Source organism: Marmota marmota, unplaced genomic scaffold (genome assembly GCF_001458135.2).
Source record: "Marmota marmota marmota unplaced genomic scaffold, marMar, whole genome shotgun sequence".
In the NCBI taxonomy this organism is placed as follows: domain Eukaryota; kingdom Metazoa; phylum Chordata; class Mammalia; order Rodentia; family Sciuridae; genus Marmota; species Marmota marmota.
In genome coordinates, this window is record NW_026000241.1 from 4,324,697 (window position 1) to 4,351,416 (window position 26,720).

A 26,720-nucleotide genomic window follows, 5' to 3' on the forward strand; every position below is an offset into this window, starting at 1 on the left:
AAAAAAAAAAAAAAAAAAAAAGGGTTGGAATGGTGCTGTTCCTAAGAGCTCACACAAAAGTTAACCCAAATGTCCATTTATGGTAGCATAAATAAACAGTAATGTAATGCAACTGAATACACCACAGGCACATATGGCAACATGAGTGATTTTTATGAACATAAGGGGAAGCCAAAGAAATGGGCACATATGCATATATGATGGCTTAATAATTGTGTAGGTGTCAAAAACAGACAGGCTGAATAAACTATAAAAACAAACAAGTAATTATTCCTGGTTAGCTGAGGGAATGATCAGGAAAGGATGGGCAGGGAGGAGATGTTGGTTTTCTGAGATTTAGCAATGTTCTATTTCTCCTCTCTTTTATGAATTTGTTTTCCAAATTAAAGACTCAGCTGGGCATGGTAACGCATACCTATGATCCCAGGGGCTCAGGAGGCTGAGGCAGGAGGATCAAAGCCAGCCTCAGCAACTTAGCAAGACCTGTCTCAAAATAAAAGATAAAATGGGCTGGGGATATTGCTCAGTGGTTAAGCAACCCTGGGTTCAATCCTCAGTACCAAAAGCAAACAAACAAAAAGCCCAAATCAAAGACTTAGCATAGCCCTGCTGACTTGTTCCCTGCTGTGTCCTGCTCCTACAATGCACACACATTAGGAAAAAAACACATAATGTGAGGTCTATCCTTATAACCAATTTTTTGGGGGGAGGGTACTGAGGATTCATACACTCTAAGCACATGCTTTATCATTGAGCCACAACCCCAGCCCACTATGGACAGATTTTTAAGTGTACAGTGCAGTATTGTTAATTATAAGCACAATGTTGTACAATAAATCTCTACAACTTTTTCATCTTGTATGACTCAAAATTATCATTTTCTGCGTATGCATTAGGTTTGTAGTCATATACTACACTTATGGTTTATGCATATGTCCTTGTGTGATATTTCAGTTATTTTCAATCTTTATTGTTTTGGAAAGGGGTTAATGGGGATTGAACTCAGGGGCACTTGACCACCGAGCCACATCCCAGCCCTATTTTGTATTTTATTTAAATACAGGGCCTCACTAAGTTCTTCAGGGCTCTCTTAACTGCTAAGGCTGGCTTTGAATTCTCAATCTTCCCCCCTCAGCCTCCCAAGCCACTAGTATTACAGGCGTGTGCCACCATCCCAGTAAGAATCTTCAGGTGCACTCTACCACTGCCCTTTTTGTTTTCTGAGACAAAATCTCCCTAAGTTACTCAGTGTTGAGAGCCACAGCCCAAGGGGCCCCAGCAAACTTCCAGCTGCCAGCTGATGATTGGCTCACAGCATCCCCAGCAAACTTCCAGCTGCCAGCTGATTGGCTCCTCTGCTGTGATGCTCATTGGGCTGTTTCCCCACCCTTTCAGACCATGGAGCTGCTCATTGGGTGACTTTTTTTGGCTCCGCCCATGCGACCCAGCCAATCAGCTCCTCAAGAGCAGGAGGAGTGTTGGGGGGGGGGTGAGAGGCTTGTGGGAAGCCGTTGGTGGCAGTTGGGCTCTGAGGGAATTCCTGAAGAGCTGGTGTGGTGTGGCGTGTGTTCTAAAAATAAAGTTCGTTTCTGCTTGATAAGTGGCTCATGAATTGTGCCCAGCCAGACTGCTGCAACTCAGACTGGCCTTGAACTTGGCATCCTCCTGACTCAGTCTTCCGCCTCCCAAGTCAGTAGGATTACAGGCATGTGCCAGCATGCCTGTCTCATGAGGGTTATCTTTGAAGAGGACACTATTTAGCACTTCTTTCAGAGATGATTTCTTGGCAACAAATAAGGAAAGTTTTCCATGCATTCTGAACTCCGTATCTCATCCCTCCTTAGTTGTTCCTAAATCCTTGCAGGCATCTGAAAAGCTAAAATCCATTGGTATTTCCCATAGAGTAGGTTCAGGATTAGACTTGAGTGGGTAGCTATTGGCAGGTTACTGAGCAAAGACATGCATACACAATGATACTTGCATCCACAATGTCTAGGCCCTGCAGGCACTAAAACACCCAACTTATTGACCTGTGACTCATAAACTTGGTACCCATAAAGAGATTATATATTTTATTTATTTGGTGCTGGGGATTGTACCTAAGGCTTCATTCATGCTAATCATGCATTCTATCATTGAGCTATACCTGTAGCACTTCAGGTTCTTTATTCAAAGCATTCAGTTAAAATTTTACTATTTGTAGGAAAAAAAAAGGTCTTCCACATAAATTTAATAGAATTCAGTCAAGAGAAAGATTACTCCTCTGATTTATGATCATCATGTGTGCTGCCTCCTTTTACTACACTCTCTGCCATCACTCCCAAATGATGTTCTTCCTCATCTGGGGCCACAAGGAATGGAGCCTGCTGTCTGTGGATTGAGAACTCTGAAACTGTGAGCCCCCAACTAAACTTTTCCTCCTTTACTGCTGTTCTGGTCCAGTCCTCTCATCACAGTGGTGAAAAGGGCGCTCACAATGTGAGATTGCATTGAACCTCAGAGAAGACTTTGGATTTGAACTTTGAACAAACTTGGAATTGTTGAGACTATGGATGATATTGCCAGTTATCAGTGACGAGTCCTGGAGTCCTGCTTCCCCACATGTTGAAGTTTGAACATTAGAATAGAATGGCGAGATCATCATGTGAGCTCCTTCCCTGCACTAAACTCTTCTGCCATGATGTCCTGCCTCAGTGTGAGCCCCAAGGAATGGAGCCTGCTGTCTTATGAACTGAGACCTATGAAACTGTGAGCCCCCAAATAAACTTTCCCCCTCTACCAAAAAAAAAAAAAAGGATTACTGAGGTTGCAAATATACTTTAAAAAGAAATGCTGCTGGTTGCAATAGTGCATTCCTGTAATCCCAGTTACGGGGGCGGGGGGGGGGGTTGTGAGCAGGAGAATTGCAAGTGTGAGGCCAGCCTAAGCAACTTAGGGAGGCCCTAAGCAACTTAGTGTNCAATGAGCAGCTCCATGGTCTGAAAGGGTGGGGAAACAGCCCAATGAGCATCACAGCAGAGGAGCCAATCAGCTGGCAGCTGGAAGTTTGCTGGGGCCCCTTGGGCTGTGGCTCTCAACACTGAGTAACTTAGGGAGGCCCTAAGCAACTTAGTGTTACCCTGTCTCAAAATAAAAAGAAATAAAAATGGGAATTAAGCTCAGTGATAGAGCAACACTGGGTTCAATTCTCAGTACCCATCCCCCAACACAAAGGAAAAAAGAAAAAGAAATGTTACCTTCTGGGGACAGTAGCATTGGCCTGTATTGCCAGCTACTCAGAGGAGCCTGAGGCAAGAGGAACACCTGAGCCCAGGAGTTTGAGACAAGCCTGAGCAACACAGAGGTGCTCTGTCTCAAAAGAAAAAAAAGAAGGTAAGTTATACAATGATGCCAACATTATAATGAAAGTTCTAGCTACAGCAACAGATAAGAAAAGGTAAAAAAGATATCCATATTCCTATCTGCATTCACAGGTGACATGAAAAGAAATCCTAAAGAATACAACATACTCTATTAGAGCCAGTAAACAAATTCAGCAAAGTTGTAGGATACAAGATAAACACAAAAAAATCAGTTGTATTTCTATACACTCACAATGAACAATCCAAAAATGAAATTAAGAAAACAATTACATTTTATAGTAGCATCAAAAGAATAAAATTTAAAAATTATAAAAGTTATTCACTGAAAACTAAAAAAACACTATTAAAAGGCCTAAATAAGGGCTGGGGTTGTGGCTCAGCAGTAAAGTGTTCAACTAGTACATGTGAGGCCTTGGGTTCGATCCTAGAACCACATAAAAGTAAAATAAAGGTAGTGTATCCAACTAAGACTAAAATTTAAATATTAAAAAAAGGGCCTATCTAAGTGGAGAAATATCTGTGTTCATGAATCGGAAGACTGTAAAGATGGCAGTACTTTCCAAATTGACCCGTACACTCCTTTGTAGAAATTGACAAGCTGACCCTAAAATTCATATGGAAACTCAACGAACACAGAATAACTAAAGTGGTCTTGAGAAAGAGAAAGTTGAAGTATTAACACTTCCCCATTTCAAATCTTACCTCAAAGCTACAGTGTTGTATTGGCATAAGAATAGGTATATAGAATGATGGAATACAACGGAGAGTCCTGAAATAAACCCATGTTGCTATGGTCAGCTGACCTGATAAGGGTGCCAAAAACATTCATTAGGAGATTAGTCTCTCCAACAAATGACTTTGGAGCAGGGCTTGGTGCTGGATGCCTGTAATCCCAGCTACTCTGGAGGCTGAGGCAGCAGGATTGTAAATTCAAGGCCAGCATGGACAGTATGGTGAGTCTGTCCTAAAAAGTGGCTAGGAACGCAGCTCAGTGGTAAAGTGCCCCTGGGTTCAACCCCTAGTACCCACCACATGCCTATAATCCCAGCTACTTGGGAGACTTGAGGCGGATGATCACAAATTAGAAGTCAGTTTGGGCAATTTAGGGAAAGCTTGTCTCTAAGTAAAAAGAGTTGGAATCTAACTCAGTGGTGGAGCACCTGAGTTCAATTCCCAGTACAACTCACCCGCTAAAAACAAAACCAAACAAAAAAATAGATTATAGATCTAAATGAGAGTTATAAAACTGTTAGAAGAGGTAAATTTGATTACCTTTTATTTGCCATTGGTTTTAGATATGACATAAAAAGCACAAGTAACAAATGAAACAATGTGGACAAGTTGTCTTTGCTTGCTCAAAATTAGTTTTTTGTCTGGGCATAGTGGTGCACACCTGTAATCCCAGCAGCTCGGGAGGCTGAGACAGAAGGATCATGAGTTCAAAGCCGGTCTCAGTAATGGTGAAGCTAAGCAACTCAGTGAGACCCTGTCTCTAAATAAAATACAAAATAGGGCTGGGATGTGGCTCAGTGGTTGAGTTCAATCCCCAGTACCAGGGGAAAAAAAAATTTGTTTTTTGCAATACTGAGGATTAAAACTTTTTGTGCTTTGCTTGGACTAGTGGCAAATGCCTGTAATCCCAGCAATTTGAGAGCCTGAGTCAGGGGGACTGCAAATTCAAGGCCATCTTGGGCACATTCAGGAGAAACTATCTTTAAAAACGAAGGTGTGGGGGTGCTGGGGTTGTATAGCTCAATGGGAGAGCACACCTGGGTTTAATCCCCAGTACCAAAACAAACAAACAAACAAACAAATAAAACCTTTTTGAGCCTCAAAGGGCACTATCAAAAGAGGAAACAATCGGGGCTGGGGATGTGGCTCAAGCGGTAGCGCGCTCGCACGCCAGGCGCCCCGGGTTCGATCCTCAACACCACAAACAAACAAAGATGTTGTGTCCGCCAAAAACTAAAAAATAAATATTGTAAAGTTTCTAAGAAAAAAAAAAAAGGAAACAATCCACGGGATGGGATGATATTTGCAAATAATGTCTCATAAGTTTTATATAAATACTTTCTGTAACTTAAAAAGGTAATCCAATTTAAAAATGGAAGCTGGGCATAGTGGTATATACCTGTGGTTTCAGCTACTAATCAAGCTGAGGTGGGAGGATTGTTTGAGCCCACAAGTATGAACTCAGTGTAGGCAACATATGCCAGACCAATTTCAAAAAGAAAGGGGAGAAATGGGTGAAAAACTCAAGTAGATTTACAAAGATACACAAGTGGTCAACAAGCACAGAAAGATATGTCCATTATCATGTCATTAGGCAAATGCCAGTCCAAAGCACAAGGAGGGCTAGGTGTGGTGGCACACACTTGTGATCCCAGAAATTTGGGAGGCTGAGGCAAGAAGGTTGCAAAGTTCAAGGTCAGCCTCAGCAATTTAGAGATTATCTCAAAATAAATAAAAAAGGCTGGAGAAGCAGCTCAGTGGTAGAGGGCCCCTGGGTTCAATCCCCAGTACCAAAACCAAACCTCAGTGAGGTGCTGGGGATACAGTCAGTAGTAGAGGCTTGCTTAGTGTCTGGAGCAAAAAACACAGTGAGGCCAATCCTTCCACCATGATAGCTAGAAACGTTTTTTAAAAAGGAAGCTGAGACAAGAGAATCTCAAATGCAACACCATTCTCAGCAATTTAGTGAGACCCAGCCTCAAAATTTAAAACAAAAAAAAGGGCTGGGGATGTAGCTCAGTGTTGAAACGCCTCTAGGTTCAATCCCCAGTACACACACACACACACACACAAAAAAAAAAAAAAAAAAAGGCAGAAGTAATTCTTATCAATCTGATGAAAAGATTAAAAATAAGGCATATACATACAATGGAATGTTTTTCAGCCATAAGTGAATTTTTGATAAATAGTATTGACATAGAGGGACTTTAAAAAGCATTATGGTGTATGAAAAGATAATCCAGAGACAAAGCAGATTAGTGGTAGTCAGAAGCTGTGGGCAACAAAATGGGTAGTTAACAGGTCTGAGGGTTTCCTTTTAGGATGACGAAAATGCCTTGGAACTAGATAAAAGCAATGGTTGTACAACATTGTGAATGTGCCAAATGCCACCAGATTGCTCGTTTAAAAAATGGTAATAAGGGGCTGGGGTTGTGGCTCAGTGGTAGAGCGCTTGCCTGGCATGTGTAAAGCACTGCATATAAACGACTAAGGTCCATTGACAACTTAAAAATATATATATGGTAATGAACCAGGCATGGTGGTACACACCTGTAACCCCAGCTACTAGGGCATTGCCACCCCCCAAGAAAAAAAGCTTCTGAGGACAAGCTCAATCTGCAGTTAGGCCACATCTATGTAGCAGTAAGGAATGATGTGCAAGAAATGACTCATGAGGCACCTTTTTACTGGCTATTGAGCTATTCATTTCTGCATTTGGTTAATATTGACTTTCTCACTAATGTTCATCTTGTCTCTCCAATAAACCTCCTTGAGTTTAGAATTGTCATCATGAATTAGTACCAGGTATACATACAGTAGATAGCTCACCAAAGATTTAACTGCCTTATTTAAAATAATTCCCAACTGGCTAGTGTTTCTCAAGATGTGAGATGTATCCAGTTAATAGGTTTATAAGGAAACAGACCTATTAGTATAATTTCAAAAGGGAAAGACTGTCCACTTCTTCTGATTACATGAAACTATAATTTGTGTATACTATCTTCAGCACAGCTAGCCTCTATTTCTTACAGATTCACAAACCTCCAAAGTATTTTTTGTTACTGGGGAATAGACCTTGGGGGGGCTTTACCACTGGATTACATTTTCAGTCTTTTTGAGGCAGGGTCTAAGCTGCTAAGGCTGGCCTGGAAGCCTCCTGACTCAGCCTCTCAAATCACTGGGATTATAGGCACGCACCATCCGGCCTGGTAACCTAAATGAAATGTTTATAGCTTTGTGTTTCTGGGATTAAACCCAAGGCCTTGCACATGCTAGGGAAGGATGATATACCAAGGACTGTAGTCCTACTGCTGCTGGCTTCTTTTTTTTGGTATTGTGAAGTGAACCCAGGGGCACTTTATCAGAGATATATCCCCAGCCCTTTTTATTTTTTGAGAATCTTGCTAAGTTGCTTAGACTGGCCTCAAACTTGCAATCCCCCTGCTTCAGCCTCCCGGGTCCCAGGTATTACAGGCGTGCCACTGCACCTGGCCTGGCTTCACTTTTTTCCCTTTCTTTTGGTACTGACGATTGAACCCACTAAATCATTGAGTCACATCCCCAGACCTTTTTATTTATTTTTGAGACTAAGTGGCTAAGGTTGGCCTTGAACTTGAAATCCTTCTGTACCAGAGAATACAGGTGTGTGTTACAACACCCAACTGGCTTTCTCATTTTGAGTGTCAACTGAGTGTTTCCAGTAGTGCCCGTCTGCGAGATTCATCAAATCTTTGATAAGAGTTCACTGATGTGACAAGAACATCACATGCTAACAAGATGCTGCCACATCTTGTGAGGATCATACCATACACTGCACTACAAAAGCAGAAGTCAAAAGCTGAAGCTGGAAAAAATGCTTGGGAAAAAAAAATCCATTACAAAGCAATATATGTGACTAACATTGGTCTGCTCCCAACCAAAGAAGGAGGGGGAAAGAAGCATTCAGTCAGTGGCTATATTTAACAAGTATCAAGATCTAATTGCCTAAATTTTATTATTCCAACTGCTATGTAAAGAGAAGTGTCAGCTGCTTTGGGAATGTACTTTTGCCTTCAATCAAGGTGGGAAGCCACGCAACTGTGTAAGACAAGCCCATGGGTTACATAGTTCAGAAGGAAATGGTTGAGTCTCTTCATCAAAATTAGCTTACAGCATATTCCAGTAACACACACCCTAGTACTGCTTATAAATCAAAGAAGAAAGAACAATGCATTATATAACACATCCCTTGAAACAGGGAAAAAGAGGATTATTCTGTATGAATATTATCTTTGGCCTCTGCATCACTTTGTCCCACTTCAGATTCCACAGCAGCCGGGGCAGGAACAGCCACTGTTAGGGCATTTTCTGCCTCTGCTGCCAGCACTGTGGCCTCACTTCCTGCCTCAGCTTCGGTACTGCCCTTCTCAGATGATGTTCCACAGGAAGTCTGCTCTTCCAGTAGCTGTTCAATGTGGAGATCGCTGCTGGCCTCTGTTGCACCCACTGGGACTTGCCCTTCAGCCAGCATTTCACCACTCTCACCAGCTGGCACTCCTTCCCCATCAACAGCTCTCACGGCTGCTGTAATCACCTCTGCTAAGACTTCTGCAGCCACCTCCTCAGGTGTCTCTTCCTTATCTTCACCTCCTAAATTGTCATCTCCTTCTATTTCAGGATCAACGGTTTCATTAGTGAAAGGGTCCTCACCCTATACAAAAGGAAACACAGATCAGTTGGAGAAATGAGTTTGAAGTAGGCCAGGTTTCTGGGAGCTCATGTTTTCAGGCCTGGCAGAGTCCACCAGAGAATCTCTTAAATTCCCAACAGCTTCAAAAAAGACTTCTCAGAAAATCTTCACCAGAACTGTTTTGCAATCTTCTCTTTGTTTTCAAATATGTATTTAGTTGTAGATGAACACACAGTATATTTATTTTTATTTTATTATTTTTTAATTTTTTAAAAATATCTTTTGTTTATTCATTTTTATGTGGTACTGAGGATCAAACCCAGTGCCTCACATGTGTGAGGCAAGTGCTCTGCCACTGAGCCACAGCCCCAGCCCCTGTATATTTATTTTTATGTGGTTCTGAGGATCAAACCCAGTGCCTCACACAGGTGAGGCAAGCACTTGACCACTGAGCTACAACCCCAGTCCCCCCACTTTTTTTGTGTGGTACTAGGGCTTGAACCCAGGGCCTCACATGTATATGCTAATAGGCCCAGCCCCTGTTTCCCATTTTTTATTCACACATATAACCAGGAGGCATAGTTTGGATGTAGGATTTCTTAAATGACTTAATAAACAGTTACAGGAAGACTATTTTTAAATTTTAGTTTAATTTAAGCTCATGGCCCTTATATGAAGATTGTTCTCACTTTACAGATAAGGAAATGAAACTTCAAGATCATTAATTTGCTGAGCACAATGGTGCACTCTTATAATCCAGTGGCTTTAAAGGCCGAGGCAGGAAGATGGCAAGTTCAAAGCCAGCCTCAGCAACTTAGCAAGGCCCTATCTCAAAAAGATAAAAAGAGCTGGGGATGTTGCTCAGTGGTTAAGTGCCCCTGGGTTTAATCCCCAGAAGCCCCCCCCCCAATTTAAAACAAAAAAGCAAACTAACTTGCCTGAGATCACACAGCTATTAACCATTAGAGTGATGGTTCTAACCCAAGTCTAACACCCTCAGAAGCCACACTTCTCACTAGCACACGCCAATATTGTCCCTACCCTGAAAAAGGTATTCTAAAAAGCATCCCTACAAAATTAAGAAGCATGTTTTAAAATATGGTGCTTAAGCTGGGGGTGTAGTTTTCAGTGGCAGACTGTGTGCTTAGTATGTACAAGACCCTGCACTCAATTCCCAACATGAAAAACAAATAAGTGAAATCTCTCTCTCCTCAACAATTACCATCTACCTTTTTTTTTTTTTGAAACAGGTCTCACTATGTTGCTCAGGCTGACCCTCTAAGTTGTCACGTAGCCAAGGCTGGACTGATGCATTCCAGTATCAAAAAGACTCAAAATTGGAGTCTTTTGACGTATACTACCAGAGAAATGAAAAAGCTGTGCTCCATTTGTGTACAATGAACCAAATGCATTATGCTGTCATGTATAACTAATTAGAACAAATATATATATAAATGGAGTCTTTTGACTACATAAATACTACACTCTGGATATAATTCCATACTCATCCTCCATTTCAAAGACTTCTCCTGCCCCTTGGATTCCAAAATACAAACCTTGAGGTATTTTTCCAGCATCTTCACTATGTGTCTGTTGTTCAAAACACTCTTAGCCACGTGGAGACTTGTTTTCTTGAACTGTTCAGCAGCCAACTGCAAAGGGAACCAAACATGGGATTTCTAAAATGCAGAGGAGTAAGAGAACAAACTAGCCAGATTATTCCAAGCAGCCCTCAGAGGCAACTAATACCATTTTTTGTTGACACAAATATCAAAATGCCAGGCTACAAAAATGAGAGAAAGCAGGCCATCTGTGAGTCTTTGGAATAAAGACAGTGAAACCAAGTAGAACAGTTTAATAATCTGAAGACAAAAACAGAGACATGCCATTGCTATCAACATGCCATGTAAAGAAGCAAGAAAATTTACAATTACAAACTATATGGATTAAGTAAGGGAAATGGATAAGCCTTCACAATAAGTTTAACAGCAGCAATAAGAATGTGTCAATGTGTTTTAGAGCTTGCACACTGACATACTAATCCCTTGCTTGCAGAGTGCTTTTTTGCTCATTTTTAATAGTACTGTGGCATGGTAAGCATCTATTGAAACCACCAGTTACCAGTTGGGTAACTATAGATAAAGATGTTGTTAGTGGGGTGTGGTGGAGAATGCCTGTAATCGAAGCTACTTGGGAGGGTGAAGCAGGAGAGTCCCAGTTCCAGGCCAGCCTGGGCAATTTACCAAGACCTGCCTCAAAAACTAAAGGGCTAGGGATGTAGCTCAGTGATAAAGCACTCTGGTTCAAACCTTGATGTAGAAAAAGAAACATGTTTTAAAATATGGTGCTTAAGCTGGGGGTATAGTTTTCAATGGCAGACTGTGTGCTTAGTATGTATAAGACCCTACCATTCAGTTCCCAACATGAAAAACAAATAAGTGAAATCTTTCTACCTCTCTCCTCAACAATTACCATCTACCTTTAATTTTTATTTTTTTTGAAACAGGTCTCAACCAACAACAATGCCACATTAAACCAGAGGTCCACAACACTACAGCCTATGGACCAAACTAGCCACACCCACTCTTTATCACCCCTCACCAGACACAGATACATGGCCTTGCAGGGGATGAGCTTTAGGAACCCTTCAGATCACGAAATTCAAAGATGCTAAGGCCCATATATAAAATGGTACAGGCATCTGCACAAAACCTATGCACTGCATGTATATCCTCCCTACACTTTAAATACTATGTACATAGTTGTTATACTGATCAGCAACTACTTCAGTCTATGGGTGTGAAACTCATGGGTAAGGAGGATTGAATATACGTAGAAACTGACAACAACAACAATAATAAACCGTGCTGACTCTTAAGTTAAACATTTAGCCTCAGGACCCATTAGCTCACAAGGACACAACTTGCCCTGAAACCTAGGTTCCCCATACCCCTGGGCTCTTAATGGCCCTGAGCCTCAGCTTACAGATGTCCATAGCTGTCCAGCTACTAGGGAATGTATGTGGTGGTTAACAGAACATTCTGAGGGCTGGGGATGTGGCTCAAGCGGTAGCGCACTCGCCTGGCATGCGTGCGGCCCGGGTTCGATCCTCAGCACCACATACAAACAAAGATGTTGTGTCCCCCAAAAACTAAAAAAATAAATATTAAAAAAAAAAAAATTCTAAAAAAAAAAAAAAAAGAACATTCTGAAATCAGGACAATTTCAGCTATTGTATTTGATAAATTCTAAGCAACTTATTTTCTCACTTTTCTGTGCGTAGTGGGGGTGGCGGGGTGGGGAACCAAGATACAAGTCTCAATATGTTACATGGATTACTTTTTTTTTTAACATTTATTTTTTTGTTGTAGTTGGACACAATACCTTTATTTTATTCATTTATTTTTATATGGTGCTGAGGATCGAACCCAGAGCCCCACATATGCTAGGTGAGCACTCTACCGCTGAGCCACAACCCCAGCCCAGAGTTACTTTTTAACAGAAATTGGGGTGAATCTTACAGCCAATGAAATGACAGACAATAGAAATACAACAAGAGACCCTATCGGTGTGAACACTTTCGGTATGAGACAGAAGGTCTGAGCCCCACTCTCAAGGCACCTATGCCCACATCAGAAGACTCACCCTGCGGTTGTGGTTGTGGTCCACTGAATGCAGATGCCGTTGGAGGAGTTGGTGCTGCGCGGGAATCAGCATGTCACAGGCCAGGCAATGCGCAGCCTCGATCTTCTTGAAGAAGTGTTCCTGGCCAATCCCTGTGATGTAACCCAAGCAAGTGATGCTTTCTCACTGTTCCCCAACAAATCCCACATTTTCTCCTTTCAATGCTCTCTAATGATTCAGTTAGGACAAAATGAGAAAGGCATTGCCTGCTCTCCCACAGCAATGTGGGGTCACAGCAACTGGCTCTACACTCAAGAATTCTACATGTCAACTTTGCTGATCATTCTAGTCTTCTCTCTTCATAACAAAGAGGGGGGGACCCCCACCATGTTGTTTAACATCACTCTGATAAGCTGCCTGTGGAACTGTGATCTCCATTAGCCAGATTTGGGATTTTTTTTCCATTGTAAGTGTTCTTCCCCTGGGGCCTGACTTCACATTCTCAGCAGCTCTCTGCTAAGGATAGAACCCTGGGCTTCTAGCATGCTAAGCACTCTACTAATAAGCTACACACCTAGCCCCATTTGTACTATTATAAGGGTCACTTCCATGCCTTACTATCATTTAAAATAACCTGCTCTCTGGCATCATAACTCACCTTTGAAAGGATCTGGTTTTGGTTTTGTGCTTTCCTTGTCTATCAGTTCCTGACGCCTCTTCTCAATCTTCTTATTCCTGTTTACAATGTATTCCTAGAGGGGTGGGATATGGCACCAAATGAAATGAGAGGACGATATTTCTCACCTGCACAGAGGGTGGGAAGATCCTATCTGAGATTCTGTACAGAAACTATGGTAGCTGGAGCTCTCAACTGCACCTCTGACTCAGTGATTTGTACAACTACTTTAATCTGGGAAAAGAAATTGATCATATTTAGGCTTCTCATTTCCCTACCGCTTCCCTTCTCTGCAAGGGATCTGACACCTGTGGAATAGTTGGGAAATGCTGCAGTGGAGGCCAAGTGTCCTTTACCTGGAGGAACTCTACTGTCTTGTCAGGCAGCTTGGTACTTATAAATCGCAGTGTCTCTTTGTGGAACTTGCTTTGCAAATGCTTCTGGATTTCTTCATCTTCAAAGCTGCGAAACTTGCATACTGAACAGGCAAACTGAATCCTGAAGAAGGAACATGAAAAGAACAGTGGTGAGGTAAGATCACCAGATCATCTCTGGGTAGAGCTGAAATGGTAAAGGAAACACAATTTTTTAACCAAGCCTTCTCACTTTTTGCAGGGAGGCAGAGCAGTAGTTACCCAAACTTACCCCCACCATCTGAAGAACAGGATACAGCCGTGCAGCTACTTCAGGAAAATGATTCACACAATAACTCTTTAACATATCAGTTTCTCTTTAGCCCAAATTCTCTAAGAGAACACCCTGAAATGGTGACTTTTTAGAATTGTGGACTTCCCAATCTCTACTTGACTGCTCTGGGAACTTCGTATTTAACTCCACAGCTTCTCAGATGGGTTTGTCTTTAGCCACCAAGATGACATGTGACAATCTTATTTTATGTGAGAGAAAAATTCTAGTTGCTGTGGCACTGCACACCTGTATTCCTAGTGACTCGGGAGGCTAAGACAAGAGGATCCAAGTTCCAAGCCAGGTTGGTGGTAGAGCACCCCTACGTTCAATCAGTAGTACTGAGGGGAAAAAAAATTTCTGAAGACTTTACATAATTCAAAGTTCACATAACACAAAATAATTTCTTCCTTGAGACTTAACATTCTGGATTTTATAAATAAAAGCTTAAGCTCCTGTCGTGTGCTTCCAAAGCTTCACCAAATGCAATCAGGTTGTATGGCAAGGGAGAGCAGCTTGCAGCACCCCTGTACACCCCCAACCGAGAGGGTTAAGGGTGCAGGCAGGTGGCATTCGGGATTCCTCATCTGCCAACTCAAACTTCTCCCTACCTGGTTTTGATCTCTGACTACATCATAAGGCACTCTGGCTTTTACAGACAACTCCAAACAGAGGAGCAAAGAGGACTATTTCATGAGTTCCATGAAAAGAACTAGAAGAAAGCTACCAAAGAAAGGCAGGGAATCCACACTTCCCTACTATATTTTTACCTCCTCTGTAACAATCTAAGATGACTGAGATCCTTAGCTTTCCAGTGTGGTCTGTCTAAAGATTTCTTTTTTTTTTTTTTTAAGTTATTTCAGTTTCCATGTTACATGAAAATAGACCCAACCTAACAGTCATTTATCTGTTGAAGAAAAAAGTTTTCATGAGTTTCTGTACCACTTACGAAGAAATGAACCTGTGACTTCTCAGTCTCTATTGTTTTTTGCCAAGCATTTCTTTGCATGGAAAAATCTGTCCTGTTTGAGCGTTAAGATAAAAAGAGAACCTGTACAGAGAAGCTGCAAAATCGGGACGGTAGGATGATGTATACATATATTCTTGCTATATCTTATTCCAGAGGTGATCTGGATTTGGACAAAGCACCAAGTCACCTTTTTGCCAGCTCTGCTAAATGAAGGTCACTTTCTGGAATGCCAAATGCCAAGCTAGGAGAGAGGACACCCCTCAGGCCTGCTGGAGCACAAGGGAGACCCCTGCTGGGCATGTATGGGCCACACAGTCTTGCCAGCAAGGTATAATTCCAGATGTGAGACTGAGAAAGAAATCCGCCAGAGGTTGATTCACCAAGTAAGAGCAGAAATGCAACTACACCTGTCTTTTCTACATATTCTCAATTGTTTCCCACGTTCTGTCTACACTGACTTAGGCTTAAGATTTCCTGACACTTGGCATTCAGACCAAACCAGACTTTCCTAAATTATGGAGCCAGAACAGGTAAGCTCAGTAAAGCCGAGACAGTGCCCAGGTCTGGCCACAATAAACAAGGGGTCTGTGCCTAAATCCTTGGCTCTGTTCATCCTCTTGGCTTCTCACCTGTCAGCTGCTCGGTCCCGCATCCTGTCTCTCCTCCTTTGCTTTTCTCGTCTCTTCTTCACTTCCTCATCCTCCTCATCTTTCTCTCCTGAAACAAAGAAGTCCCTTCGAGATGCTCTGAGGAGTCTGCAGAGGAACTGAGCTCCAAGGCCTTGTTGGGGGCTGCAGTTTGTCCAGCACACCCTATGCCCATGCCCGGCCTCTGCCTCCACAATGTGGCAGAGTCAGGTCACCCTGAGGTGTGGCCATCAAAGGCTCCTGATGGACAAGGGTCTTTGATGAGAACCCAGAGGAGTCAGTCACCTCACTCCTCACATGGCCTAACAAGGCAAGGATGGCAAGTCCATCCCACTCACATGTAGCCCGTCTGCTCTGACCTGCCCCAGTTTGCTAGTCCAATCTGGTGCCCTATCATTAGGTTTTCTCACACTGTCACTTAAAGAGAAAGTAATTCTCCCCAGGTACCAACACAGCAGCTGGAAGGCCTGGGAAATAAAACAAGCCACTCTACTGCCCTCCGGATGACCATCCTGACAGCCTCTTCTGAACTAGGGCCTCAGCAGGTCTGACAGTCCTTGCTGGCCCAACCTCCATCTTCCGTTCACAGACACCACCAACCTAGGGCTTTCCCAAGGCTATGTGGGAAGCAATCCTAGAAACAAAAATGGGAAGAGACCAATTGGTCCTCCCATCTGCCCCCTGGGGCCAGCGCAGGAGCTCATTGGAGAGCTTTGTGGCCAGCGTCCCAGTGTGAGATCAGGCAAGTCCTGAGGCTCAGGGCCAGGGCTGAATGCTGGAAAAGGTTGGATAAGCATCTGAACTGTGACCCCTACCCCTGATGCCAGTCCCGATACTGTCCCACGAAGATGGCGACCGGCGTGCGCTGCTCAGAAGCCTCTCAAAAGGGCGTAGTGGGACTTTTGGCAAGAGGTCACTGCCTGAAACTATGACTGCTGTTTAATAGCAAAGTCATCCCAGGTAGGTAGCAGGACCTGCGCGCAATAAACACGTCACCTTTGCTTTAGCATTTACCCGGCTGCATAGCTGCTGAACACTTGGTGTGGTCCTGCACTAAGGACACAACTGCTTCAATATGTAGGGTGGGGGCACCTCAGAGAGTCAGCTAAGCTTGAGAACCTAAGAGGAGAAGCCAAGGGCCTTCACCGTTTACCACAATTGGGCCAGCTTATTATCCTTGGGGTAACCAGTTATGGCCAGACAGCAAGAGAAACAAGTAGTTTTGGGGAGACTCAGGCAGACTGTGGCTCAGGTTTCTTCATGTCCCTCCAAAGGGTAGAATCTTGTTCTTTGCTCACTGCTTACTTTAGGCTCCTAGGTCTCCTGTACTGGACCAACGAGACCTACTGAGCAATGGCTGACTCTAGAGACCTCGGCCTGCTATATCTGACAGGCTGCCCTCTACTACCTTACTCCCAGCCCTGACAGGTATCTGCTGTCACATACCCGCAGGCACTACAGGTGCCAGTATCCCCAGCAGGGAGACTGAGGGCACAGCTCTGGGTTGGCAACTGACAGACTGGATTTATAAATTCCATGACAGTTCAGGAACCTGCACTGGCTGGAGGGAGACAGAGAAGATGGGACAGAATGGAGGCCTCTTCCCTTAGGCTTCTGAGACTATCCCTTCCTACCATCACAAATGTCACAGACACTGAGTTGGGCTCCCCGACTCTGCAGCCTGCACCAAGGAAGGCAAATGGATCCTTTTTCAGCAAATAATGCCCCAGACATTTTGGAACAAAGCCTCAGAGTGATTACCACAACTTATACCCACCCAGCAGCCACAGCCCCCCTTTACCCTGAGTCATGGGCCCCTCTATGCAGGCCTGTGGCATGCTCATAAGCCCACCCTGACTGGGTGATGGGTGGTAAATGTGGGATAGACACAGGACACTTAACAAGGGACACTGGGTAATGCCTACCTCTCTGCCTCCCGGAGTCGCAGAATTCGTCCTCCTGAAAAAGGGCATATGCAAAGTTGGGCAGTGAGGTAGTACTTCCAGAATTCTCCACAAAAAGTCCAGCCCATGTCAACACCTGATAGATGGTGTTACCCTAGACCTAGGATGCTGTGCCACCAGGAAATGAGCCACTGTGCATCAGGACAAGCCTCAAGACTTTGGAGAGGAGCTTGAAAGTCTTGCTGCTATACCTGGTTGCCTTCAGAGACTCTGTGATAGTGACTTTTCTGTCATCAAGTCGCTAACCCTTTTTCAGTTCTTTCTAAAGCTACAAAACTTGCCCCTTAGCAAATACACATCTGTAGTTTTGCACTCCAGAATACCAGGAGCCCATCTATTAACTGTAGGTTAAGCTATGATTTTGGGCTGGGGATGTGGCTCAGCAGTAGAGTGCTTGCCTAGCATGTGCGAGATGCTGGGTTTGATCCTTAGCACCACATAAAAGTAAATAAATGAGATAAAGGTATTGTGTCTGACAACAACTTAAAAAAAATATATATATAAAGAAGCTATGATCTGTAGGAAGCTAATTCCAGCATTCTGAATTGAAAATAGGCTTCAAATTTCCAAGCATTTGTTTGTATTTACACAATATTCTAACAAATCAGGTGTAAATAAAACACAATCCCTCTAACTGTATACCTGAACAGAGCTTATGCCTTAGGCAGTGAGCCTAAGATTAAAGTAGCAGTCAGAAGACTTGCAGAGCTTCCCTGACTCAAGACTTATGCTATGGGTTTAATAAAGATCTAAACCAGCTGAATAAGAAGCAAGTGAGAGTCAAAAGCTACAGTCACTGTATCCTGAGAACCCCCACCCTATCTGACCATCAAAAAGAATCTGGAAGAAGGCTTCTCATACAGAAAACCTTCTCTAGGATCTACCCCTCAGAAGGATCAGAATTTGCAGAACACAGGGAAGGTACCCTCCCCAGAGACATGGTGTGGTCTTAAGACCTGGCTTTAGATGCCACTATTCTGTGGCTAGTTTTGAGGACAGAAAAAACATGGACTTGGGTCAGTCACACCCAGCATGTAGCTGGCAGCCAATGAGCCTCCAGTGTGTGTCTGCCAGTCTCAGCTTGCACAACCCGTGCATTTACTACGCACATGGCTGGGTCCAACACTACATAGGATCAGGGCAAGGGGCTAGAAGCTCTTTTAGAAAGAGAATCATTCTTGTCTGAAAAATCTTAGAAACTCAGCTACAAGCTGGGGTTCCAAATCCACTCAGAGGTAGGCAGAGTGGAGTCTAGCAGGGTAGCTATTCCCACCTCTTGAAGGAGAAGTGCAATAAAAGAAAAAAAAAATCCCACTGAGACAAAGGGGGCTGGCCCCTAAAGGTGGACTTACACCCCTGAATTCTTCATCTCCTGACCGGAAGTCGCCAGCTCCATCATCTGCCAGATACAAGGGAAAAGGAAAAGTCAGTCCCTGGGTGAGTGGTGCCATTCCCTGTTTTCACTCTCCTATGCTTACTAACCAGACCAACAAGTCCATCCTGACACAGTAGGGGCTGAGGGAACTTGGGGTTAACACACCACCCTTGGTTTCCCTCATGTCTACTGGGCAACTGACTCATCTCGTCTACCCAGCCCACTGGCCCCAGGGCATACCGTTTTCAGAAAAATCTCCTTCGCTGTCAGCCCGAGCCAGTTTGGCTTCTGGTTCCTCGTACATGGGAAACTGCTTTCGCTTCCTGCCCATGCTGTCTGGTCCGAAGCGCTCAAACCCTCTCCTCCTGGGCTACAGATATAAGCACACCCCATGTACCACTTCCCTGGGCCATTAAGATATCCCACAAAAATGAAGAACACAGTTCTTAAGATCCAAGAACAAAAGCAGAAAACAGTCTTTTTGAAAAGCAGAGAAAAGACAACATAGTTGAAATTCAAAGAAAACATCGTGCTCAGTGAAAGGAGTCGGACACAAATGGCCACATGTGTGATTCCACTGACATGAAATGTCCAGAAGAGGCAAATCCAGAGACAGGAAACAGATGAATGGTTGTCAGGGCCTGGGGGAGGGAATAGGGAATGACTGCTAACTGGCAACAGTTTCATTTTGAGTTGATAGAAATATTGTAAAACAAAATTGTGTTGATAGTTGTACAAATCTATAAACTTGCTAAAAGTGGAATTGTACACTTAAAAATGAGTGGACCTTGAAGTACATAAATTTAACCTCTGTAGAGCTAATAAGAAGAAAAGCCAAGACCTGATGGAACTTCGTGCTTACCCGATCCCGAATCCGAGTCTGTGACCGACCACATCCATAAGGCATAGTGTTGTCATAACTGCCTGCTCCCTGCATGCCCTGCATGCCCATCATGCCATAGTCAGGGGCCATGGACTGAGAGAAGAGGGAAGGAGGTGGCCTGCTGGGGGAGGGGCCTCCCAGACCTCGTCCCCCCACGTAGTTCAGCTCATTCCAGGAAACAGAAAGGGGCTCCGAGGAAGCTGAGGGTGGCATAAAATGGTCATTGCGCATGAAGGTGCTGGAATTGCTCCGGTCCTGGAAGCGGCCCTGGCCCTGGCTCTGGCTCTGGCCCCGGCCCCTCATGAAGCTATCAAGGGAGCCCCGCTCACGGACTGGGTCCCGGCAGTCGCTGTACTGCCCACCAAAGCTGCCATTGCGGTCGGTCCCCAGGTCAAAGTCATAGTCGTAGCTATAGCTGGGGCGGTACGGATTATGTTCGGGCAAGCAAGGCCTGGAGTCATAGGACTCATATGGCTGAAAGCGGAAGGAGCTGTGAAGGAAGCACAAGCCATTAGGGGCAGCTAAGGGCTCTGCCCAGCTATCTAGAGTGTCCCTTTCTACCCTCAATCAGCATAACCTCCCCACCTCCAGCAAAAACGACCCCTTACATTCAAGACCAACCAACCAAACCACTCTGTACCCCTCCTGAATGCTATGAAGGCAAAACACCATCGACTACATTTTTTGGCAGTGCTGGGATGGAACCCAGGGCCTCACACATACTGAGAGAGAGCTCTACCACTGAGCTGTACCCACAGCCCCTCCCCACCAACACCCTCCATTGTTGAATGAAGGGCATGGAGCCCTTGGCCACAGGAGTAGCGTGATGCATAAGTCAGTCATCTGAGGCATCTTAATCAAGAACCATGCCTCAAGCCTCCATTCAAAATAAATATGAAATACTATTGCAATGCTTTGCCCTCGCCCCCTGCCCGGCTGCAATCACCAAATGGCCCAAGTCATGAGAAAGGCATGAAAAGTGGGTATCCATTCCCATCTGCATAAAGCTAGGCAGCCAAGAGTCTCCCAGTAAAGGGCTCAGGTTGATATTCACCTCTCTCGGTCTTGCATGCCCTCCCCACCGCTGCTGCTCCCGCCCCTGCCTCCTTCCTTGGACATCATGTCCAAACGCTGGTTGATCTTGGCAATGAGAGAATCTGAATTGTCGGTGCATGGGTCTGGGCCATAGGATGCCATGTGCATGGCAGGGCCCCCAGCTGCCAAGCCGCCATCATTAGCCTTGGTGGCCTCCCATGAGGCTGGGCCATAGCTGTAGGTTGCTCCTGCAGTGACACTGGTGTTCTGGGCACCATAGTAATTGTAGTTGTCATAACCTATCACAGGAAAAAGGAAACAAGTCAGATCTCAGCAGCTATGAGGCTTGTCTATGGCAGATATGTGTGCAAGAGCACCCCTGGTCCACCCACAAAGGAGAGGGTTATGGGACCAAGTGCTGCTGGCATCACTCCACACTGTGTGTCTAACCTGCCAAAATGCAGCAGGAAGAGGCCAGAGCAAAGAGCAGCCTCAGCTGAGTGGTGGGTTTTCTGGGTCAAAGCCTAGAACCTGCTTTCCCTGTCAAGTCAGAGGTGGCTGAGGGCCTGGGAGTGGCAGTTTGGGCAGTTGACAGACCCAGTCTGCTCTCAATCACAGCCTCTTAAGGCTGGCTTTGTCCCTTGGGTCTCCACAGCACCTCATGCTCAGTATAGCAGTTCTGGCCAGCTGGATCCTTAGGAATAGAGCCAGGAAAACAACACTAAAACTCGATGATGGCCTGTCATGCCCAGCCATCAGGAAAGCTGTGAAGGCAGCCAGGATGGAAGGCAGGGGTGCCTGCTCATAGGCTTACTTGCCTATATAAAACTCATAAGAGCTTACCTTGCCAGCTGGCCACACCACTTCCATATGTACCTTAAGAGGAAAAAAAAAAAAGCACGCAGAGCTTTACTGGTAGAACAATGGTGTCTGAAACCCTTCTGGAGGGACAATCTTCACTTCATTCCAGAAGAGCCAAGGCTGCAGTGGCCACAGAAGTGCTCCTGAGGCACCCTTGATTACCCTTAGGCTTGCTCATTTGCTACAGAGAGCAGACTAAGCAATATCAAGTGATCTCTCCTAGGCAAACCCAACTTCCCTCATGAGGACTAGGGAGGGAAAGGAGGCTGCATAAACTCCAGGAAACTGGTCCACTGTGGAATATCAGCTGAGAAGCTAGCCTAGACCCCAGAGACAGCCCTTAAAAAAGGTCAGTCTCAAACTGGGCACAATAATGCATGTATACCTATAATCTCAGCTACTTAAGAGGCTGAGGAAGGAGGAGCACAAGTTCAAAGCCAGCCTGGGCAACTTCATGAGATCCTGTCTCAAAATTAAAACAAAAATGGGTGGGGGCTATAGCTTAGTGGCAGAATGCCCCAGGGTTCAAACACCAGTATGTGAAGGGTGTCAAATTTTACCAGTGCTAAAGCCCAGGGACTGCCAACCACACAAATAGGGTATCAGTGGAAAATCATGTCCTTAACACAAATGAGTAAGGGGTCATTTGTGTCACAAGGGACCTGGGAGGCCTCTTCCTGGGACACAGGGTAATCCACAGAAAAGAAACCCACTTCCACTGGCGGTAGGGACAGGGTCCAAGCCCAGAAAACAAAGAAAGCCCTGACTTCCTGGAATAGGGGCTGGAAGAAAACAAAAGACCCTCACCACATGACAGCATATTTTGGTCCTTCAAAATAAGATAAAAATAATGTTCTAGACTCTAGAGAAAGGGTCAGCAAAAGGCCTTGGGCCACATGCAGCCTGCCTGCACATTGCCTTTTTAAAAAAAAAAATATTACTAGAGATCAGAATCCAGGACTGCAAGCATACTAAGCAAGCACTCAATCCACTACTAAGCTACATCCTTGACTTTTTGTTTTATTTTTGGTACCAGAAATTGAACTCAGGGGCACTTGACCACTAAGCCACATCCCCAACCCTATTTTGTATTTTATTCAAAGACGGGGTCTGAGTTGCTCAATGCCTCACCGTTGCGGAGGGAGACTTTGAACTTGGGATCCTCGTGCCTTAGCCTCCCAAGCCGCTGAGATTACAGATCTCGCCTGGCTCAGACCTCTTTTAATTGAGACAGGGTCTTGCTAGCTTGCCAAGGTAAGACTGGCCCTGAACTTAAGATTCTCCTGCCTAAGCACCCCAAGTAGTTCGGATTACAGGTGAATGCTAGTGTACACCCAACCCACTGCCTGTTTTTATACAGCCCTCAAGCTAAGAAACGGTTTTACTTTTCTAAATGGTCAGAGAAAAACAACTCAAAAGAACATTTCATTACATAAAAACTGACACGAAATGAATTACTTATAAAATACAGTGAATCTTAATGCAGAATAAACTAGTTACTCATGTATCGATATTGGTTTATTAGTAGGCACAGATGTAACATACAAATGTTAGATCTCTTTTTGGGGTGAGGGTGCTAGGGATTAAACTCATGGGCTCCTATATGCTAAGCATATGCTCTACTACTGAAAAGAATAGCCCCTACCTTTTTTTTTTTTTGTGGTACTGGGAATCAAATCTAGAACCTAGTGCACGTTAAGCAACTACTCTACCACTATATTCTCAGCCCTATTTGAGACTGGGTTCATAAATTGCCCAGGCTGGCCTTGAACTTAGGATTTTCCTGCCCAGCCTCCCAAGCAGCTGGAATCACAGTTCTATACTCTCATGCATGTTTCCTTTCAGATCTTAGTAGAAAAAACCATGCCTTGGTAGAGACAGATATAAAGAACTCTATGTATTATCCACTTAATTCTATAATTTTAAAGCTATAATGAAAAATAAAGTATATCAATCATATACAGGAAAAAAAAAAACCTCTGATGATACTCTCAGCTGTCTATTTACCTACAACAAATAAATATATTTTAGCCAGGTGCAATGGAACATGCCTGTAATACCAGCAACTCCAGAGCCTGAGACAGGACTCTGTCTCAAAAAATAAAGGGCTAGGGATGCAGCCCAGTGTTCAATCCCCAGTACCAAAAAAAGGAAAGAAATTTTTTGCTAAAATTAAGAATATTTCACAACACAAGAATTCTGATATTCAAATCTCAATATCTATAAGTACACACTGACCTACCTGTGGCTATTTTTGCACTACAGAGATCACATGCAAAACCAAAGATATTTATTATTTGAACCTTTAGAGAAAATGCTTGCTGGCCCCAGGGTCACCACCCCTCTTGATCTGGGCAAGCATCATATTCAGCTCTGCCACACTGGGGCCTCAGGTGAAGGAAGTTCATATTGTAACACATTATGCAGGATCAGCTTACCCTGGGTGTTTGCAGGTCCAGCACTCCATGCCCCATAGCCTGTGAAAAGAAGATCCTGTGTATTAAGATCTTATTTATCATACTAGGGAATGTGGGCTTTAAGGTTCTCTGAGGAGTCTAAAGTGACATCCTCCCAGGAGTTCAGTGCCAGCCTTAGAAGAAGGCAGCATAGCCATAGCAGCACCATCCCTCTATGTCATCTTCCCACCCAAAAGGCTGATGCTTCATCACACTGGGGTCAGGTTAAGGCCAAAACCAAAAAAAGAAGGGAGGGAAACAGGACTAGAAGACAGCTTGGGCAGTCACCCTCAACCCTCATCACAACTGAAGATATCACAGGACAAGCTGTGCATTGGGACACAGTCCCCCATGCTGGTTGACCCACCCACCATGCAGCTGGGAAACCAGCTCAGCCCATCTAGAGTACCCCATGAGAGAAACTTGGGAATCTGGAGATATAAACTGTGCCCCTTGGGATTCCCTTCTGATTTTAAACCTTCTAATGCTCCCCAGGCCTTAAAGTCCCAGAACCTCAGCCTGGCCCTAAGGCATCAAACTGGGCCCCACTGTCCCTGAAGGCAAGAGTATGGAAATAGCTTCTCTTCATCTGTATTCCTGGAGCAGGGCACAGGAGGTTGACTGCCCATGCCAGTCAAATGACTTCACTTTGATGAAGCAAGAATGTAGCTTCCCTTACTAGAACAAATGCCTACCATGTACCTACACATGACAAGCACTGCCCCTGAATGCCATTCAGAGTCTTACAGCAGAGGTTAGAGGACCTGATCCTTTGTTCTACTATGCTTTAGGTTTGCTCTCTGTTCACTTCTGCAAGCTATACCTTCCCCTCACTACCCCATCCTGCTAAACTAAGCAGCCATCCCCATCTGTTCTGCAATAAACACTAACCTTGGGGCACTCGCTGCTTCCCTGTGAGGTACTGGTGTATTAACCCAATCTTAAAACACTTCCTGAGACAGAAGAAATCAGGGATGTTGCAGGATCTTAATTGGTTCTTTTTTTTTTTTAATAGATGAGCACAATACCTTTATTTTATTTTTATGTGGTGATGAGGATCCATCCAGTGCCTCACATGTGCTAGGCAAGCGCTCTGCCAACTGAGCTATATCCCCAGCCCTCTTAATTGGTTCTTAAAGGTTTAAGGCAGGCAGGAAGTGGGGGTGGGAGGCTCTCTAAACTAAAGGGCCTTAAAACAGGATTACAAAAATATCTGGCGGAGCTGGGTGTGGAGCCTGCTGCTCGAGGTGAAGGCAGGAGCATCAAGAGTTCTAACCCAGCCTCAGCAATTGCTAGGCGCTAAGCAACTCAGTGACACCCTGTCTCTAAATAAAATACAAAATAGGGCTGGGGATGTGGCTCAGTGGTTGAGTGCCCCTGAGTTCAATCCCTGGTACCAAGAAAAAAAAAAAAAAAACCTGGCGGGTAGGAAGGCAAATACTGGAAGATCTAGCCAGACATCGAAATGCCAGGACAGCCAGGCTGAGCCTCTCCTAAGATCCTGCAGAAACTCAGCACACGTGCACCGCCCTCAGGACCTTTCTTTCAGCAATTCCTGCTGCTGGGATCCTCCTACTTTGCCCCTCTGAAGACCCTCATCCTTTCATCAGACCACTAAGTTTTCTGCTCTAGGTCGGGCCCCACCAGGCAAGTTCCAGTTGTTCCCTATAGGCAAACTTGGCTCTCAGCACAGAGCAGAAGGCCTCCCAGGAGGTTCATTCCAGAGACAGCAAACAAGGAACTCCAGAAGATCGGCTCTGAGGTAGGCAGATACTTCAGGCCAATGGAGATGGAGGGTTGTTCTCTCCTACACAACCCCTCGGGCCCTCTAGCCCCATAAGAGGATGCCTGAAGGAGAATGGCCAATCTGTCGCATAGCCCAAAGCACATCAGGTTTCCACCTTTGCACACAAGATACTCAATATCTTGATCAAGATACTCAAGATATCGAATTACGCTGTTTATAGCTCCCATGGCCAACAAACACCAGATGGGCCCGCACTCGGCCCCGCCGCGCAGCACCGCGGGGCTGGCGGCGATAGGTCTGACCCCGCACAGCCCGGATGGCTTCCGGGACGGGTGCCCAAGCCTAGTACTCCCAAGGAGGTCCCGTCGAGCCTCCACGGAACGACCCTGGTGCGGCAGCTTGGAGATAGGAGACCGTCCCCCAACCCGCCGAACTCGACCCTTGGCCGCAGACCCTAGGCCTGGGCCTCGACCCCACGACCGGACGCTGAAGCTCCGCCCCCTGGCGCCGCCATTTTGTGGCGTCTTCGGAAGAGAAAGGCGGGACTTCGAACTTCGAGGTCGCTAATGCCTGCCCGGGCTTCGCCGCATCTTGGGGTAAAAGCCGCCCGGACGACCCGAGGCGCCCCCAGAAGCCAGCCGCAGCGTCGGCCCGTCGAGCCCCGACCTCCCCCTAGGGCCCTGACGACCAATCCGCACGCAGCGGCCCAGGAGGGACTGCGCCGAGGACCAATGAACGGCGCGCGCGCGTCCCGGCAGCCTCTCCGCAGGGCCGGGCCTGCGGCAACCGAGCTCCCACTAAAAGCCCGATAATGCGAACCCGCAGGACGGGGGCTTCATTAGCCGGACAGTGCCTTCTCGCCACGCGCCAAGCAGTTTATACTAACCTCCGTAGCCCTGCTCCATATCTTCGACGCGACTCGCCAGCAGACCCTTTTTCTACCCTTCCACAAGACGCATGCGTTCAACGCACCTCTCGCCGTCGGCTACTGGAAGACCAGGTGCATACGTCACTCTTTACGCACGCTACCATTGG

At 45.1% G+C, this 26,720-nt stretch overlaps 1 protein-coding gene and 1 long non-coding RNA gene across 6 annotated transcripts in view; one reads left to right on the forward strand and one right to left on the reverse strand.

Annotated features, from left to right (window-relative positions):
• The window catches only part of LOC125613703, a 22,343-nt gene extending 8,128 nt beyond the window's left edge, over positions 1 to 14,215 (forward strand). For 3 of the 4 annotated variants that reach the window (XR_007344250.1, XR_007344248.1, XR_007344247.1), the window contains 2 exons: positions 11,270 to 13,594; positions 13,679 to 14,215. This is a non-coding gene — a long non-coding RNA (uncharacterized LOC125613703). The remainder of the gene's footprint in view (positions 1 to 11,269; positions 13,595 to 13,678) is intronic. The other variant, XR_007344249.1, reaches the window with a different exon arrangement.
• Positions 8,049 to 26,688, reverse strand: Akap8 (A-kinase anchoring protein 8). Of its 2 annotated transcripts, none has more exons than XM_015489171.2 (14): positions 26,572 to 26,688; positions 23,921 to 23,959; positions 21,465 to 21,497; positions 20,641 to 20,920; positions 19,566 to 20,076; positions 18,944 to 19,073; positions 18,681 to 18,727; positions 17,290 to 17,323; positions 15,347 to 15,434; positions 13,420 to 13,561; positions 13,046 to 13,139; positions 12,409 to 12,539; positions 10,320 to 10,415; positions 8,049 to 8,784 (listed from the first exon to the last, which is right to left on the reverse strand). In XM_015489171.2, the coding sequence occupies exons 1-14, from the start codon at positions 26,588 to 26,590 to the stop codon at positions 8,344 to 8,346; spliced, it is 2,085 nt and encodes a 694-aa protein (XP_015344657.1). In that variant the 5' UTR covers positions 26,591 to 26,688; the 3' UTR covers positions 8,049 to 8,343. The 2 variants fall into 2 exon arrangements, with proteins under 2 accessions (XP_015344657.1, XP_048650737.1); XM_048794780.1 differs by lacking the exon at positions 26,572 to 26,688 and adding an exon at positions 26,111 to 26,356.
• Between the last annotated feature and the right edge of the window lie 32 nt (positions 26,689 to 26,720).

What these genes read in the sequence shown, in the direction of transcription:
- Akap8 (XM_015489171.2), bottom strand. An exon ending in AGACAGTAGAGTTCCTCCAG is followed by an intron (nt 13,140 to 13,419) that starts GTAAAGGACACT and finishes CCACCCCTCTAG; the next exon opens with GAATACATTGTAAACAGGAA. An exon ending in TGCTGGAAAAATACCTCAAG is followed by an intron (nt 8,785 to 10,319) that starts GTTTGTATTTTG and finishes CCTTTTGTATAG; the next exon opens with GGTGAGGACCCTTTCACTAA.